Here is a 16,862-nt window from a genome sequence, read left to right as displayed (position 1 = left end):
GATAATGCTGCTAATGTTTTTATAAATGTATGTTTTAATGTAACTGTGAAGCACTTTGGGCAACAACATTGCAATTAAATGTGCTATATAAATTATTAAAAGTTGAAATGCATTTCTCACTCTATCAAGCTTGCCATGTGCACTTTTTAAATTTGATCAATCAATTGGTTAGTATAATGTTTACTATCTTTACTCACTCCAAACACTCCACACAGTTACTCTGCCCACTCCATAAAGTTACTCTGCCCAGTCCAACCTTTTCACAGTTACTCCAGCCACTCTAACCACACAACAGTTACTCAAGCCACTCCACCCAGTTACTCCGCCCACTCCAGTTGTAGACTACTGGTGGAGGCAAGAACACTTCACACAATTTCCCCAGAAATTGTAGCTTTTCTAGTTATTATTTTTATTATTATTAATAATAATTTGTTGCCAGGATTGCCTCAACCAAATGGTTTGCGGTCTCCCTGGTGCCAGGGTTCAACTTGTGGTGGACCGGGTTGATAAATTGCTGGGAGGGGCTGGGCATGACCCAGCTGTCTTGGTCCAAGTTGAAACCAATGACAGAATACAAGGAAGGTGGATGCTCCTTAAGGATCAATTTAAAGAACTAGGTTGCGAGTTGAGGGGAAGGACCTCTAAGGTGATGTTCTCTGAAATATTGCCTGTGCCATGCACAACACAGGAAAGACGGGGAGATTAGAGAACTGAATGCTGGCTAAAGACCTGGTGTAAAAAGGAAGGATTTAGGTTTCTAGAACACTGGGCTGACTGTTCCTAGAGCACTGGGCTGACTGTTGGTGTACAACCTATTTGCTAAAGATAGTTTTCACCTAAATGGTGGGTGGAGAGGGTCTCCTCCGCTGGGGGAGAGGTTTATGAGAAAGTTGGAGGAGTATTTAAACTAGGATTGAGGGGGGAGGGAAAATTAGATTTTAATGGGGCAGTACTATATGGGGGTGTACTATTTGTATGAAAATGAAAAAACATACAAAATATGTCTGCAAAATGTGACAATGAATTAAAGTGTTTGTTCACCAATGCCAGAAGTCTGCCAAGCAAAATAGGCGAGTTAGAAGCTTTGGTGTTGGTGAATCTTGGCTTCATTCTTCGCATGACTGGGCTATTAATATTCCTGGCTATGCTCTCTTTCGGAGACCGGGTAAAAAGGAAAGGTAGTGGTGTCTGTATGTGAGAAGTGATCTCAAAGCAAGTGTGAAGGGGGACTTGATGGAGAGTGATGAGGCTAAAGCATTATGGGTGGAACAGCAGATGGGTGTATACTACAAAGGTAATCATTGGAGTTTGTTATAGGCCACCCAGTATTAATGAGGAGGTGGAGATTCAGGCCCTTGCACAGATAGAAAGGGGTCAGTGATAATAATGGGGGTTTTAACTACCTGGAAATTGACTGGAGTAATGGAGCTGTAAGACCAGGTAAAGGGCAAAAATGTATAAACCTATTACAAGACAAATGATACAGTTCATAGAGGCCCCAACTAGGAATTAGGTTTCTGCACCTGGTAATCTCAAACCATGCAGAGCTTATTACTAATGTTCATATAATGTTCATATAAAAGAACATCTGGGTAGCAGTGACTATAACATGATTTCATTTAACCACTTGCCCGCCAGAGGATTTACCCCCCTTCCTGACCAGGCCATTTTTTGCGATACGGCACTGCATTAATTGAACTGACAATTGTGCACTGTTACTTTTTGCTATTAACCAATTTCCTAAAGGGCAGTTATACCCCCTTCCTGCCCAGGCCAATTTTCAGCTTTCAGCTCTGTCGCCCTTTGATTGACAATTGCACGGTCATGCAACACTGTAGCCATATGACATTTTTACCTTCTTTTTTTTTCACACAAATAGAGCTTTCTTTTGGAGGTATTTACTCGCTGCTGGGTGTTTATTTTTTGCGCTATAAACTAAAAAAGAGCAATAAATTTTGAAAAAAAAAAGTTTTTCTTTGTTTCTATTATAATATTTTGCAAACAGGTGATGAGCCTGCACTGATAGGCAGCACTGATGAGGTGGCACGGATAGGCAGCACTGATAGGCGGCATTGATGAGGTGGCACTGCTGGGCACAGGTGGGTGGCACTGATCCGTCCTCTGACAATTGCTGGTAATCAGCAGTACTTTCCTCACGCTGTGACAGCGTGAGGAAAGTGCAGCCGATAACCGGCAACTGCATTTACCCAGTGATCTGCTGTGTCTTTGGACACAGCTGATCACATGGTAAAAGGCCACTGTGATTGGCCATTTACTCCATCACCTGATCAGCTGTGTCTGTAGGACACAGCGATCACGGAGATTGCTGGGTACGCGCCCCCTATGGCGCGGGAGGGCGCGTTCTGGGAGGACGTCATATGATGCCATCCCAGATCTGGACAACTGCGCTGTAGCCATCATTCAGCTATAGCGCGGTTGGCAAGTGATTAAACATGTCCAATAAAAAAAAAAATTTAAATCTAATTTTGTCATAAATTTAGGCCAAAATGTATTCTGCTACATGTCTTTGCTTAAAAATATCCCTATACGTGTAAACTAATTGGTTTACGTGAAAGTTATAGCGTCTACAAATGGCGGTATATATACTAGAATTTTTATTTATTTTATTTTTTTACTAGTAATGGCGGCAATCAGTGACGTATTGCGGGACTGCATTGGGCATTCTGACACTGGGGGGAACTAACTGCCACTGACATCCCCTGTGACAGTGGTAATAAAAAAGCACTGACACTGTTCTACTGAGACTGAGCCAGAAAGTGTTAACATCTGGGGAGATCAAAGGGTTAGCTGTGTGCTGTGTGTGTTTTACATAATGTAGTGTGTGTGTGTTTTACTGTGTAGACAAGCTGCTTTGTATTGCTCTGCTGTGAAGAGCAATACAAAGCAGCCTGTTCGTGCCAACAGGGGAGAGATCTGTCTTGTTTACATACTGACCTCTCCCTTGTCAGCTCCGCTGATGATCACAGAGTCCTAGCCGAGAATCAGCAGCCAGAACTCGGTGATTAACATGCCGAGGAGTCAATAGCGGCGCAGGTAGGGAGCGTGCACAACCCCTACCCTGAAATACAAAATCCCGTATATGTGATTTTGAGCATCCCTGCAGCAGTACTTCTGCTATAGGGTGGTCGGGAAGCAGTTAATGTTAGCTGTAAACAACAAGCACATATGGGAAAGAAAAAAAGGATGAGGACTGCTCACCAAGACTTAGACTGGGAGGGAACATTGGTATTGAATAGAAATGGGAGATCTTCAAAAAGACTGTATGCAAAACACACTGCAAAATATATTCCCATGGGCAACAAGTTTAACCGGTTGCCGACCAGTCACAGTACATATACTGCAACAGGGCAGCACCGCTGCGCGAAACCACGTATATATACGTGATTTTGCATTTCGGGTAGGGGTCACATGCGAGGCACGTGACCACCCTGCCAGTGCCACCAATCGCAGTCTCGGGTGTCAATCACCAGGTCCCGGCTGGTGATTACCCACCAGAGCCCAGCGATTACCGGCAAGCACCAACAGGGAGGAGAGCTGTAGTGTTTACACTGCAGCTCTCCTCCCTGTCAGTTTGAGCACACTGGTCCTGAACGCTGAGCACAGCTTTCTGGATCAGTGTGTTACTGTGAAGTACACACCCCCTGCCCCTAGTGAAACACTCCCCTCACACAGATAACCCTTTGATTGCCTCCAAATGTTAACCCCTTCCTCTCCAGTGCCATTAGTACAGTGTCTGTTTTTTTTTTTTGCACTGATCACTGTATTGGCATCACTGGGGATGTCAGTGACCCCAAGTCAGATCCCCCCAGTATCAGAATGTCCGCCGCAGTCCTGCGGTCCCGCCATAAGTCGCTGATCGCCACCATTCTTAGTATAAAAAAAAAACTAATTCCAGTATATATACCATCATTTGTAGACACTATAACTTTCATGTAAACCACTTAATTTGCACATATTAACTGGCGTCCCATCTCTCTCCTGAACGTGGACTACAAGATCCTCGCCAAAGTCCTGGCTAACAGGCTGAAGGCCGTCATCGGACAGATCATCCACCCGGATCAGACTTGCGGCATTCCTGGCCGCAGGATTGCGGACAGCCTAGCGCTCGTCCGGGACATGGTCTAATACATGAAGGACCGCCGTGTGCACGCGGCCCTGGTCAGTCTTGATCAGGAAAAGGCCTTTCACTGTGTCTCCCATGGGTTTATGTGCAGAGCCCTGCGCAGGTTTGGTCTTGGGGAAATGTTTTGTTCATATGTTGACATCATGTATAATGACATTTGTAGCACGGTGCAGGTGAACGGCTGGAAAACTGACCCCTTCCCGGTCCTCTCCGGGGTCAGACAAGGCTGCCCTCTTTCACCTCTGCTTTTTGTTTGCTGTATAGAGCTCTTCGCCGAATGCATCAGACGGAATTCAGAGATCGGGGGAATCACCGCGCCAGGACCAGACAGAAGGGAAGTGAAGTGCTCGCTCTACATGGACAATGTGATGGTGTTCTGTGCCAACCAGCGCTCCATCGACCTGCTCGTCCAGACCTGTGAGGACTTCTGCCAAGCTTCGGGGGCAAAAGTCAACTGCGGGAAGTCGGAAGTCATGCTCTTCGGAAAGTGGTTCCTGCCTTCTTCTGCATCCATGCTCTTTGGCATCAAGACAGACTTCATAAAAATCCTGGGAGTTTGGTTTGGTGCCAGGGCGCAGCCCTGAAGTCTTGGGAGGAGAGACTGTCAAAGATGCAACAAAAATTTGGACTTTGGAGCCTCAGAGACCTCACCATCGAAGGGAAGACACTGGTACTTCGCAGCGAGATTCTTCCTGTGTTGCAGTACCTCGCCCAGGCCTGGCCCCCACGGGTCAACACCTGTAAGGCCATCACCAGGGCGGTGTTTCACTTCATCTGGGGCTCCAAGATGGACAGAGTGAAGCGGGCAGTCATGTTCAAGGAACCCCTCAAGGGCGGTAAGGGCGTGCCCGACATCGCCACCCAACTGAGGGTGTTCTTTGCCTGCAACTGCATCCGCAGAACTTTGCCCAAAAGGATTATGGACTCTGGCGGGAACGCAATGTCACGCTTCTTCCTGTTGCCTCTCTGGAGGTCCCTCGGATGGGACAATTGGGACAGTTCCATCCCCTACAACTGGGACACCCCTTGGTACTACCTGGATACTTTCAAGTTTATCAAGGAGCAGGGGCTACAGGGAGTCAAGCCTGACTTGTGGAAGCCAAAGATCATTTACAAGCTCATCAGAGCAAGTGACATTTTGGAGTCGGTTCCAGGCCTGCCTTCAGACACCTGCAAGGTGGTCTGGAGGAATGTTTCTTCAAACATCCTCACCAACAGGCACAAGGACCTGGCATGGATGGCAATCCAAGGGGGTTGCCTCTCAGGACATTTATGCATGCCAGGAACCTGAGCAGATACAGACACTGCCCCTTCTGCATCATCCACGAGGAAACGTCTCATCACGTTTTCTGGGAGTGCTCTTTTGCTCAGGACCTGTTGAGGGCCCTGGAACCTGAACTCAAGGACTTTGTACCACAGACAGCCATCACACACTTTGGGGTGTTGAATGGACTATTCTGTGGAACGTTTTCTCTGGAGGACATTGACAGCGCCTGGCGGGTGCTGTGTTGTTTTAAGGACGCTTTATAGTGCGCCAGGAAGCGCCTCATCCACCAGCGGCAGAGGATGTCCATTGAGGACTGCCGCAGACTGATCCTCAGTCTGCTCAGAGACTATACCTTGATGGACTTTAAGGAGGAAGAGAATGTCTGAAGATCTCCCCTTCCCCCTACTCCCCCTTGCGTGTCTTTGTCCCTTCAATAAAGCTTCGGGCTTGTGTCCCCTTCTTTCTCCCCTCCCCCCCCCACACACCCGATGCTTATTGTAAAGTGTAACATCCGTTTTTATTGCATGACTCTGTAATGTTAGGAAAAGTTCTTTGTTTTAGGATGCTATGGTCTCGGGGTAAGCGGCGTTATGCATGATGTGTTGGTCTGGGGATCCGTCCGCCACGCACATCACTTCAGGCATCATACCGCTGAGTGAATGTATTTATTTATTGAATGTATTTATCGTATGCTTGGAACTATATTGCAATGTGGTGCGCTGCGTCGCAGTATAGGGTGAGATGTACCCCGATAACGAGTATCATGTTTTTTTATACTTATGTAATAAAGTATCTTTTTCAATCAAAAAAAATTAATTTGCACATATTGGGATTTTTTTTTTAGCAAAGGCATGTCACAGAATCCATTTTGGCCAAAATTTATGACTAAATTTGATATTTAAATATTTTTTACTGGACATGTTTTATAGCAAAAAGTCCAAAATATTTTTTTTTTCTCAAAATTGTTAGTATTTTTTTTCTATAGTGCAAAAAATTTAAAAACCGCACAGGCGATCAAATACCAACAAAATAAAGCTCGATTTGTGGGGAAAAAAACATAAATTTCATTTTGGTGCAGTGTTGCATGACCGGTAGTACACATATGCAGCCACAAGATAGAGCTGTTCTAACTCTGTGGTTTACTATTAGGAAATATTAGGTCCAGCAAAGGATATCTAGTAACATTTATCATTGGTTGTCAAAATATTTATAATAATTTGTAATCTCTGCTCGTGAACCTTCATTCCCAATCCCAGATTGGTCTTCCTTGTGGTTGCAAGTGTGTACGAAGTCCTTCCGGTGTCTTTTTCCATTAAAATGGAGGTTTCTGATGTCACACAGTAATCGCCAATCCCAGAGGACACCATTTTTGGGGAAACACATCGGGCAGAGTCTGAGTGTGACGTCATCACGTATTGACGTACCAACTGATACTGTAGCCGAACGTTTTTATGATAAACTGCTCGTATTTACCTACCTTATGTAAGGAATACTTTGGTGGAATAAATGGTGGAAGCTCATCTCTCTTCTCCCTAAGCCGGATAAGGACTTGAGCCTCTGTTCTAGCTATCGGCCCATCTCTTTGATTGGTGTGGATATTAAGATGTATGCCAAATTGCTAGCTGCTAGTTTACAACCCCTGCTTCCAGACCTTATTCATACTGATCAGGTGGGGTTTGTGCAGGGTAGGGAAGCCCCGTGATAACACTTTGAAATCACTCTTGATCATGAACCATGCTCAATCTGCGGGAATTCCTGCTTGCCTATTATCTGTTGATGCTGAAAAGGCGTTTAATAGAGTGGAGTGGTTATTTTTGACTCAAACGCTTTTCCAAATAAGCCTGGGTCCTGGTTTCCAACAAAAGGTTCTTGCTCTTGATTCCTCTCCTTCTGCCAGAATTCGTCTTAATGGTTCTTTGACAACACACTTCCCTATTGCTAATGTAACTCGGCAAGGTTGCCCATTGTCTCCTCTCTTATACGTTCTGGTCATGGAGCATTTGGCAATCGCACTTTGCAACAATCCCAACGTAACGGGTGTATCTGTGGGTTCACTGGAGGTTAAACTGGTCCTTTTCGCGGATGATCTTTTGCTCTATGACTCTAATCCTCAAGTGTCTCTACCGTCCATTTTGTCGGAATTTCAGAGGTTCAGTGAGTTTAGCAATTTCAAGGTCAACTTAATGAAGATGGAGATTCTTAACGTTTCTATGTCACCTCCCCGGTTCCGTGAGCTGGGGGATAACTTTCCTTTCAAGCTTTGCCCTGGATCCCTTAAATATCTGGATATTAAAATTCCTACTAATCTCTCCCATATTTTCTCTGAGAATTATACTCCTACTTCAACTCACGTTACAGGATCTCCAGAATTATGACCGTTCCTTGTACTCCTGGTTTGGCCGCAGATGGTTGTTGCCCCCCACTTTCTTTATCTGTTCCAGACTCTGCTTATTGCCATCCCCCAGCCCTTGTTCAGGCACTTACAAACTGTTTTAACGAGACTTATCTGTGGTCCTCGAAGGCCGAGACTACATAGAACGATCTTGACGCTTCCCAAGCAGCGGGGGTCTTTCGATATATGCATCTTTATCATGCAGCAGCAGTTCTGACTGTTCAGCTTCTGCGTACTTGGGATAGTGTGGTACTGAGGATTGGGGCCTCTTCCCTGGTTGGTCCCATGACCCCTTTGTTTGGAAATCCCCAGTTTCCTCTGGCTCAATCTCATGAGCATTTCCTTCATTGGAGCAGGGCCACTCATAAGCGTTTGGTGCAAATACTTAGTCGTGGGTGTCTTCCATCCTTCCGACATTCCTGCTCCTTGGAAAGGACTGCTTTTGCCAAGTGGATGGAGTATAGACAGCTTAGCTGTTTTCTGCGTGCCTTTGCTGACCTTGACTTGTTAACTAGGGATCCCACACCACTTGAATCCTTGTTCCTTCGGGATCTTCCCCCCTTGCGGCCTCTCTCTGTGATTTTATCAGATCTTGCTGGCCACGGTTCATCTGGATCTTCCTCCATATACCTTCAGGTGGGCTGGGGCCCTTGCCATTCAGATATCGGATGAGGACTGGTTGAAATCCTTTACCCTTACACAACGTTTGTCTTTGAAATTGGTTTCCTGATCCCTACTGGTCAAATTGCTCACCTGGTGGTACAGATGCCCCACCTTCCTTCATAGTATTTTCCCTTCCACCTCTGATCTCTGTTGGTGTTGTTGGGCTGCCCCCGGCTCCCTTCTTCATATCTGGTGGGGCTGTCCCCTTACTTACGCGTTTTTCGATCATATTTTGCGAGTTTATTCGGAGGTTATGGACCAGACGGTCTCCAATATGCCCCAAATTGTTCTTTCTATCCTGCCTGGCTCCTTTAAATGTATCAAACGTGGCCTTCTTCACAATGGCTTGAATGCTGCCAGGCTGGTTATACCTCACCATTGGAGAACTAGCTGTATCCTGACTCTTTTGGAGTGGGTTGAGGAGATGGATCACATTGGAAGTATGGAGTCACTCTTGGCTCAGGAATTGGGTACTGTGGAACGCTGTCATCAGACTTGGCTCTCCTGGCATATGTACAGGGAGTCCTCTGCAGTTCGCTGTCAGGGACTGCGGGTCTCGCTGCGGCGCACAGGTCTGCGCATGCGCAGATTGCCTAGGTGCACCAATGTGCAGGCACTAGGACCTGGGCGTCCGCGGCGGCAATTGCGGCCGCGCATGCGGGTGCGCGCCTGGCACCAAGGACGGTGCAGGGCGCACTATTTAAACTGGCCAGGCGGTGATCAGGTTGCCGCAAGGTCTAGTTCCTGTACCTGTGTTTCTGAAGTGCGTTCCTGTTGCCGATCCTGCTTGTCCTGAACTGTGTTGACCTTCTCCTGCTCTGACCCCTGGCTCGTCCCTGACTGCTCCTCTGCCTGTCGTTTATATTACTATTGGATCTCCCGTTGCTTGGCTCGTGACCCGGCTACTCTCTGTCTACTGCTTGGTACCTACCTGCCTCCACTGTAACCGACCCGGGTAGTCTGACCACGCTCACTCCTGACTATCATCCATCCATCCCGCTCGGGACCTGGACTTGTCAGCCTCTTCACATCAGGCTCACCCCTGGCACATACCCTCAGCGGGACCCCTCTACCATGGTTGGGTGCACTCAGGGGTCGTGACCTGGTTTCAGTCTTGCACCAAGTCCATCCCCACCATCAGGGGCTCTGGTGAAAAGGCAGACTGGGACTTAGACTCCGCGCCCTGGGGAATCCCGTTCTGTGGATCACTAGAGATCCCGCCGGGCGGTGTCTGACATTCGTGCTCTCCTGGATACTTGAGCAGGAATTGACCCTTTTCTCTCTTCTTGGTTCATGTTGGTTTGTTGTCTTACTGGGTGCTTTTCCTCAGGTGGATCTATTTTTCTTTGTTTTCCTTTTCTTCCTTCTCTCCCTTTTCTTTTTCCCCTCTCCCTTTTCTTCTCTGCGCTTCTTCTCCCCCCCCCCCTTTTTTTTTTGTTTCTTTCTCCCCCTTCTATTTTTGTTTTTCTTGGCAATTGTTTTCTAGAAGGGGAGGGATGGGGAGGGATGTGGATTGCTGTGAGGGGTTTCATTTCTCCTTTTCCTTTTTTTTTTTTTCAGCTGATCTCAATTGTTCTGTATGGTTCATCGTCCCTTAGGGTTTGTGCGGTTTTATTGTGGTTCTTTTAGTCTCTTATCTGAACCCTTCGGGGGCTTGATTTTGCTTGTACAACAAGACTATTTGCACTTTCCCCTTTGGTCTGCAATTGGAGCTATGTATTGCTAGACTGTTATTGTTTATTATTTTCTCATGTTCTCTTACTTACCCCCCTTCCTTTGCCCTTCCTTAGTCCCTTTTTGTTGTATCCCCTACTATTGTTTATATGCCAGTTTGATTTTTTTTTTTTTGTACAGTTTCTGAAAAGCTTTAATAAACTGAGATTGATCATAAATAAATTGATTTTTTTTTTAACTTAGTTTATTAAAAAAAAAATTGCACATACCAATTATACTTGTCAAGCCAATACAGCAATAAAAGCACGGTACTATCCAGCAAACAGTGTATACAAAGGGAATTGTCACAGCTTATTTATTTATTTATTTATTTATTTATCGAGTTTATATAGCGCCAAAGGGTTTGCTCAGCGCTGTACAATAGAGGGGGGACAATACATGAAGCAGTACAGTAACATCAAACAGCACACAAGGGGTAAGAGGGCCCTACTCTTTCGAGCTTACAATCTAGGAACAGCTCTAGAGTATCAAAGCCTATAAATGCTGCACGTACCGCAGCAACAAATAGGTACATCCATGTACACTGTATGCACAATCAGAAAAAAACTTACATTAAACAAGTAACAAAAAAACAAAACAGAGTAAGCAATCGGACATAAAAATACTGCACCCATGTATGTTATTAGATTGAGTGTCCACCCTGGCGCCCAACACTATAAAACGTTACAAAAGAAAAAAGTGAAGGGCACAATGTTAGTAGTCCCAAAAATAATAATAACACTCAGACTTCCAGCTCAAACATGGGTAATAGCAAGAACAGAGGGGAGGGTTTGACTTAAAACAGAGGGTTATTAAGGTATGGAGTCAGAGACCAAATGTAGAAGAGACTCCCTGGTGTCTTGTTTGTCCAGCCAGGGTCCCCAGAGTCTAGTAAACTTCCTTGGACACCCTCTCACCTCCATAAATTAGCTTATAAAGTGGGAGGTTCTGATTAAATGTTTCCACAAACCAATCTGCAGGGGGTCAGAACATATTCAGCATAATGCAATGGTCTTTCTGGCATAATAAAGCAATATTCGTAAGAATCCTTTAGCGTTAGCAGTCAGTTCAATATCATCAAATACTAAGACACCACTTTGGACTAGACATTGGGCAGATCAAAATGAACTGGAAAAAATGCAGTAATCTCAGACCAAAATAGTCTTACCTTAATGCACCAAACCATATGCAAAAAGTACCCTTGTTCTGACTCACATGTATGGCATGTGGGGGTGGCGCGTTTGAGCATAAGAAATAAAACACCTAGGATACTTATAATAATTTCTGTGTAAGTATCTCAATTGTATGAGCTTGTCCCTAGCAGAGATTACAGTATCAGGATACAAGGCAAATACCTCCTTCCAGTCATCTAGAGAGAGGCCAGTGATATCAAACAGTCACCTTTCTTGTACTTTAGTTAGCTGGGCAGAATGTTTGTCCAGTAGTAAGGAGTAAGGAGTAGTAAGTAGAAATAAGTCATTTGTGATTAGATGAAAGAAGTGCACTCTACAGTTTAGAATTACTTAAATGCATCCCCCGGAGTACCAGCTGCGCATCTGCTGCATGATGGGCAGCATCACTATATATACTACAGCAGCATCCCTATTTATACTACAGGTATAAAAGTACCTGTAGTGCCAACTCAGTGGGACATGTAGCTCTCTCTGCAGGTGTATAAAAGTTTTAAAATATGCTCCCTTGATATAATTGATGAAGATAGGTTAAACTGTACTTAGCCCAATGCAGACTATCTGTTAGGTCGTAGAAGTGTGGCAAACGGAGATTAAACCATAACGGATGGTTGGGAGAACAGAGGTGCTTGGCTTCATCTAAAATATTTAAGCAGTGGTTATAAATTCGCAGAGAGGCCTTTAGAGTTACTGTCCCTGTGGTAGTGTTCAGTGTACATAAATTGAATTTTACTGCACCATGGGGCTTCTCCCTATTTATGCTTTACACATATGATTGCAGTGAGCAACAAAAGTAAAGCATATCTTAACTCAAAACCAAACATTTTATATACTTCAGCTTCCTAGTCCTACAATGTGGTGGCTGCATTAGTTTTTATATCCAGGCTAAAAACATTTTCAGCAACACCTTTTCTTGTATTAACTATTAGTTATTATCGATCCACCATATAATTGAGACAAACAAAGACAGACATATGTGAAGGCCAATCATTTGACTGCAATGGCTGCTTACATAAATACCATGAAAAAATTAATGTAACCACAGAGGGACAGGAGGTGTGTTATTTGGAGAATTACCAGATAGAAATACATCTAATGCAGCCAAAGGTAAGCTGCAATATATTACAACTTTGTTTTTTTTTGCTTTAGATTCAATTTATACACTATGATGTATTAGAAATTAGTGAAAACTATAACCTGTAACAGTAAACTAAGCAAAAGAAATTATATTTTAATGTGATATAATTAGACAATTTGTCTGTCAATTTACAGAAGAAAATGTTATTGCTCACCTTAGGTAACGACTAAGCTCTTGCTGACTACATCGAGACCAGTGGAAACGGTGAAATGCAGCTTGTACAAGCGGTGCCATAATGCTTCCCATCCTGACTTCATCTCCACATCTATTTCCTTGTCCATCATGTTCCATTCCTAACCTAGGGTATGCATATATTAAACTATAACAACTAGAACTTGTAGATAAATACTGTATATCAGATACATATTCATGCCAAGAAGTATTCATGTTAAACAAGATGACATTAACTCAAGAAACATACTCAAGAGACATCAAATGTTGCTCTACGTGACATGTAGATGGCATATGCAGTTTGTTCTATATTCTTCCAGTAGAACCTATACCTTACTTTTGTTGATTGTTATGATTCATGCTACATGGCATATCAAGAAATCCTACAGCCTGGTTATGACTGATTAAGGAGCTCAAAACCTAAAACAACCACTGGATGATGATTTGAAACTGCAATAACTCAGATTGACAGGTCCTGTTTGCACCTCAGCACGTGTCTGCAAGCTGCCATTGTAATCTATGGCAGATGCTATAACCAAGGATAACAGTTATCTTGACACAAACACGTTTAATCAAATTCATTAATGTTATGTTCTGTCTATTTGTTAAGTCAAACTAGACCTTAGTTTAACTCCCATTTGAGCTTTCACTTTAAATTAACTAAATACATTCTAGGGGCATCAAAACAAGTGCTCAAAGCTTTAGGCTGGTGTCACACTTGTGTGATGTATTCACATCTGCATATTATTGCATGTTATTAAAGTGGTTCTAAAGGAAGAAGAACCACTTCTGCCTTTAGGCTGCTCTATGCATCAGGGTTGCTCTGTGTAAAACCATTGCACAAAGCAAGCAAGTATAAAAAATTTTTTAATAACAACCTTTAGAATCACTTTTTGAATTTTGAATGGGCTGCCAGTACAAAAGAAAACACGCCTGAGCCATTTTTGCGCCCACATCCACCTTATTATCACCAGCAAGGGGGAGTGAACTTCCCGCAAGAGAGGAGACCTTTAGATATAAGAAGAGAAGAAAGGGATGCAGGGCAGGAATACAATATCAGAAAAAGAAGGGATACAGATTAAATGGTATTTATAATTTAAGTGGAGTTCAGTTGACCCATAAGGAGATAAATGTTTTAAATGCAGGCTTAAAATGTGCCATGAGATGACCTATTAATAAGTTTGATGTTTATATAGATACGCACAGGTATATGAGGAAATTAAATATGAAAAAAATATTTTTTGGGGTTGAATCTGACTAATCAAATTAGTTATGAACCAAGATGTGAAGGTTATAATAGTGGTTTACGAAACAAGTCTCTTTTTTAACCCAAACATTTCATCCAATCAACATCTTGAAGTGTTTAAAGGTTTGGTTTTAAGAGATTTGGAACAGGTAGTCCCTAGAAGGAATGTAAATCCAAGATATGTACAGGAGGGTATTAAAATGTTGGAAGAACGTAAAGATATCATCATACGACCGGCTGATAAGGGCGGGGGAGTAGTGGTTATGAAGAAGTCGTTTTATCATAACCAGATTGTAGAGATGTTGTCTGATGTTAATACCTATGAAAAGTTGACTAAAGACCCTCCTAATGGATATAGGGAAGAATTGAAATCCTTGGTTAATTGGGGATATAGGACAAGAGTTCTGACAAAAAAGAAAAGCAATATTTAATCCCAAGTGTAAGTAGGATTCCTATTATTTATACCCTCCCCAAGGTCCACAAGAATAATGAGAATCCACCAGCTCGACCTATTGTGAATGGTATTGGTTCAGTATCTGCAAGATTGGGCCAATATTTGAATGAATTTTTGCAATCAAGTGTGTCATCTACTAAGGCCTACTTACGAGACACTAAACATCTGCTCAAATTTCTCTCTGAGGTCCAGATCATGGGTCATTCAGGATTATATCTGGTGACGGCGGATGTATCATCCCTCTATACCATTATACAGCATGATTATGCTCTCTTAGCACTAAATTGGGCTTTGAGTAAGAGGGATGACTTACCATTTAATCAAAAGAAGTTTTTGAGGGATACTTTGGAGTTTTGCTTATCTCATAATTACTTCTGGTATAATCACAGTTTTTTTCTCCCAGAAGAGGGGCGTAGCAATGGGAGCTCGCTTTGCGCCCAGTATTGCAAACCTGTTCATGGCAGAATGGGAGGACAGATTTGTCTTCAACCATCAACATGAGCAGGTATTGCTATACAAGAGATTTATAGATGATATGTTTATGATCTGGGCTGGGGATGAAGAAGGATTAGTTGGTTTCTTGGAAGGTTTGAATAATAATCCGAACAATATTAGGCTGGATTACCAATACAGCACTGAAGCAGTACATTTCTTGGATCTTACTATTTTGAGGGTGAATGATAAGCTGCTCACCAAAACGTATTTTAAGCCCACTGACAGAAACAGTTATTTGCCTATAGTTAGTGGTCATCACCCCCATTGGTTAAGGAATATCCCTAAGGGTCAGATTATGGTTTACGACTGTAGCCTGGTTCCTAAGAAACATCCCCCACAATTCATGTGAGCCTTATCAGCTTCTAATTGGGGCGGAGTTGAATGCTCATTTGAGCATCTCCCTATAAATTTAGATCAGCTCATGGGGGGAGATCACTGATGGGGGGCAAGTCTCTGATGGGGGTGCTGCTTATGATTGAGTGCGGCTTTGAATGAGTGCGAAGCAGTTAAACACAGCAGTTGAACTAAAGCAGGAGAACTCAAGCAGCAGGAAGACACAACAACAGCAAGAAACTCTACTGCATGCTGGACAGACTGCAAGCAAACACCCTGGGAAACATCTCTTACATGCCTGAGACCCACTCCGTGTACTTCTTATACAATACATCCCATCTTCTCCTTTCCATATTACTATCCTCTGTTCCCAAATCTCATTTCTTTACCCCTCTGCTCCACCCCAAAACCTGTACATCTCTCCCCCATTGCTATCATCTCCCTACTATTGCTCTCATCACCTCCCCAAAATGCCTCTTCCACTCCTCCTTCTCATTTTTTTCTCCTCCGTTCCCAAAATCCATTCACTATATCCCTCTGCTCCTCCCAAACAATTGTATATTGTGTCCTCACTGCTTCCTTCACCCCTCTATGGCACCCACCACCTCCTCCTATTACTCCACTCTCCCACTGACCCGAACACCTCCACTAGTAGTTTCTCATGCTCCTGCACATCCCGCTCCCATGCCACATTTCTCACCCTTCTCCTCCTCATAACCGCGGGGGGACATCTCCCCAAATCCTGGCCCTCCACCACCTCCCTCACCCGCACAACACCCTCCCACTTCCACGTCCTGCCGCAACCCCCGCAACTTAGTATCTGTCCCCCTGCTCCCTAAAATCTCCCCCCCGTTTTCATGTGCACTCCTGAACGCCCGATCGGTGTGCAACAAGCTTACCGCCATCCACGACCTCTTCGTTTCCCGCTCCCTCAACCTCCTGGCGATTACGGAAACCTGGATCCAGCCCACTGACTCTACCTCCCCTGCTGCACTCTCCTACGGCGGTCTCACCTGGACCCACTCACCCAGGCCCAACGGTCATAAAGGTGGTGGGGTTGGTCTGCTCCTGTCACCGCAGAGCACCTTCCGAGTCCTCCCAAACCCCCCCTCCCTATCCTTCTCCTCCTTCGAGGCCCACTGCGTCCGACTATTCTCCCCAACCCCCCTGAAGATTGCTGTGATATACCGGCCTCCTGGATCCATACCCCGCTTCCTGGATGACTTCTCCTCCTGGCTACCCTTCTTCCTCTCCTCTGAGCTACCCACCATCATCCTTGGGGATTTCAACATCCCTGTCAACCTCGACAACCCAGACACAGCCCGTCTCCTCCACTTAACCTCCTCCTTTGCACTTGCACAGTGCATACAATCCACCACCCACTCTGATGGTAATATCCTTGATCTTGTCTTCTCTAACCGCTGCGCTCCCCACAACCTCACTAACACCTTCTTCCCTCTCTCTGACCACAACCTGATTACCTTCTCTATCTCCTCGTCCTCCAACACCTACCCCTCCAAATGTCAAACTACTACCAGCCGTAACCTCCGCAACCTTTCCCCCAACACTCCGCACCTTTGACCTTACTACCATCGAGGAAGTCTCCAAGATCCTCTCTGATGCCCGCCTCACCACCTGCCCCCTCGACCCTATCCC

At 44.5% G+C, this 16,862-nt stretch overlaps 1 protein-coding gene across 1 annotated transcript in view; it reads right to left on the bottom strand.

The window, feature by feature from the left end:
* LOC149440032 (A disintegrin and metalloproteinase with thrombospondin motifs 2-like) overlaps positions 1-14,582 on the bottom strand; it is a 987,780-nt gene extending 973,198 nt beyond the window's left edge. Inside the window, exons 1-2 of the mRNA XM_089659016.1 lie at positions 14,530-14,582; positions 12,662-12,805 (exon numbers count right to left, since the gene is read on the bottom strand). Coding sequence (XP_089515142.1) covers positions 12,662-12,805; positions 14,530-14,582 — 197 coding nt within the window. The remainder of the gene's footprint in view (positions 1-12,661; positions 12,806-14,529) is intronic.
* Positions 14,583-16,862: the final 2,280 nt, after the last annotated feature.

This window comes from Staurois parvus, unplaced genomic scaffold, assembly GCF_062004578.1.
Source record: "Staurois parvus isolate SC_StPar_1 unplaced genomic scaffold, SC_StPar_1.0 ptg001129l, whole genome shotgun sequence".
Lineage (NCBI taxonomy): Eukaryota > Metazoa > Chordata > Amphibia > Anura > Ranidae > Staurois > Staurois parvus.
Note: the sequence above shows the minus strand (reverse complement) of the source record. Positions and strands in the feature narration are given on the sequence as shown.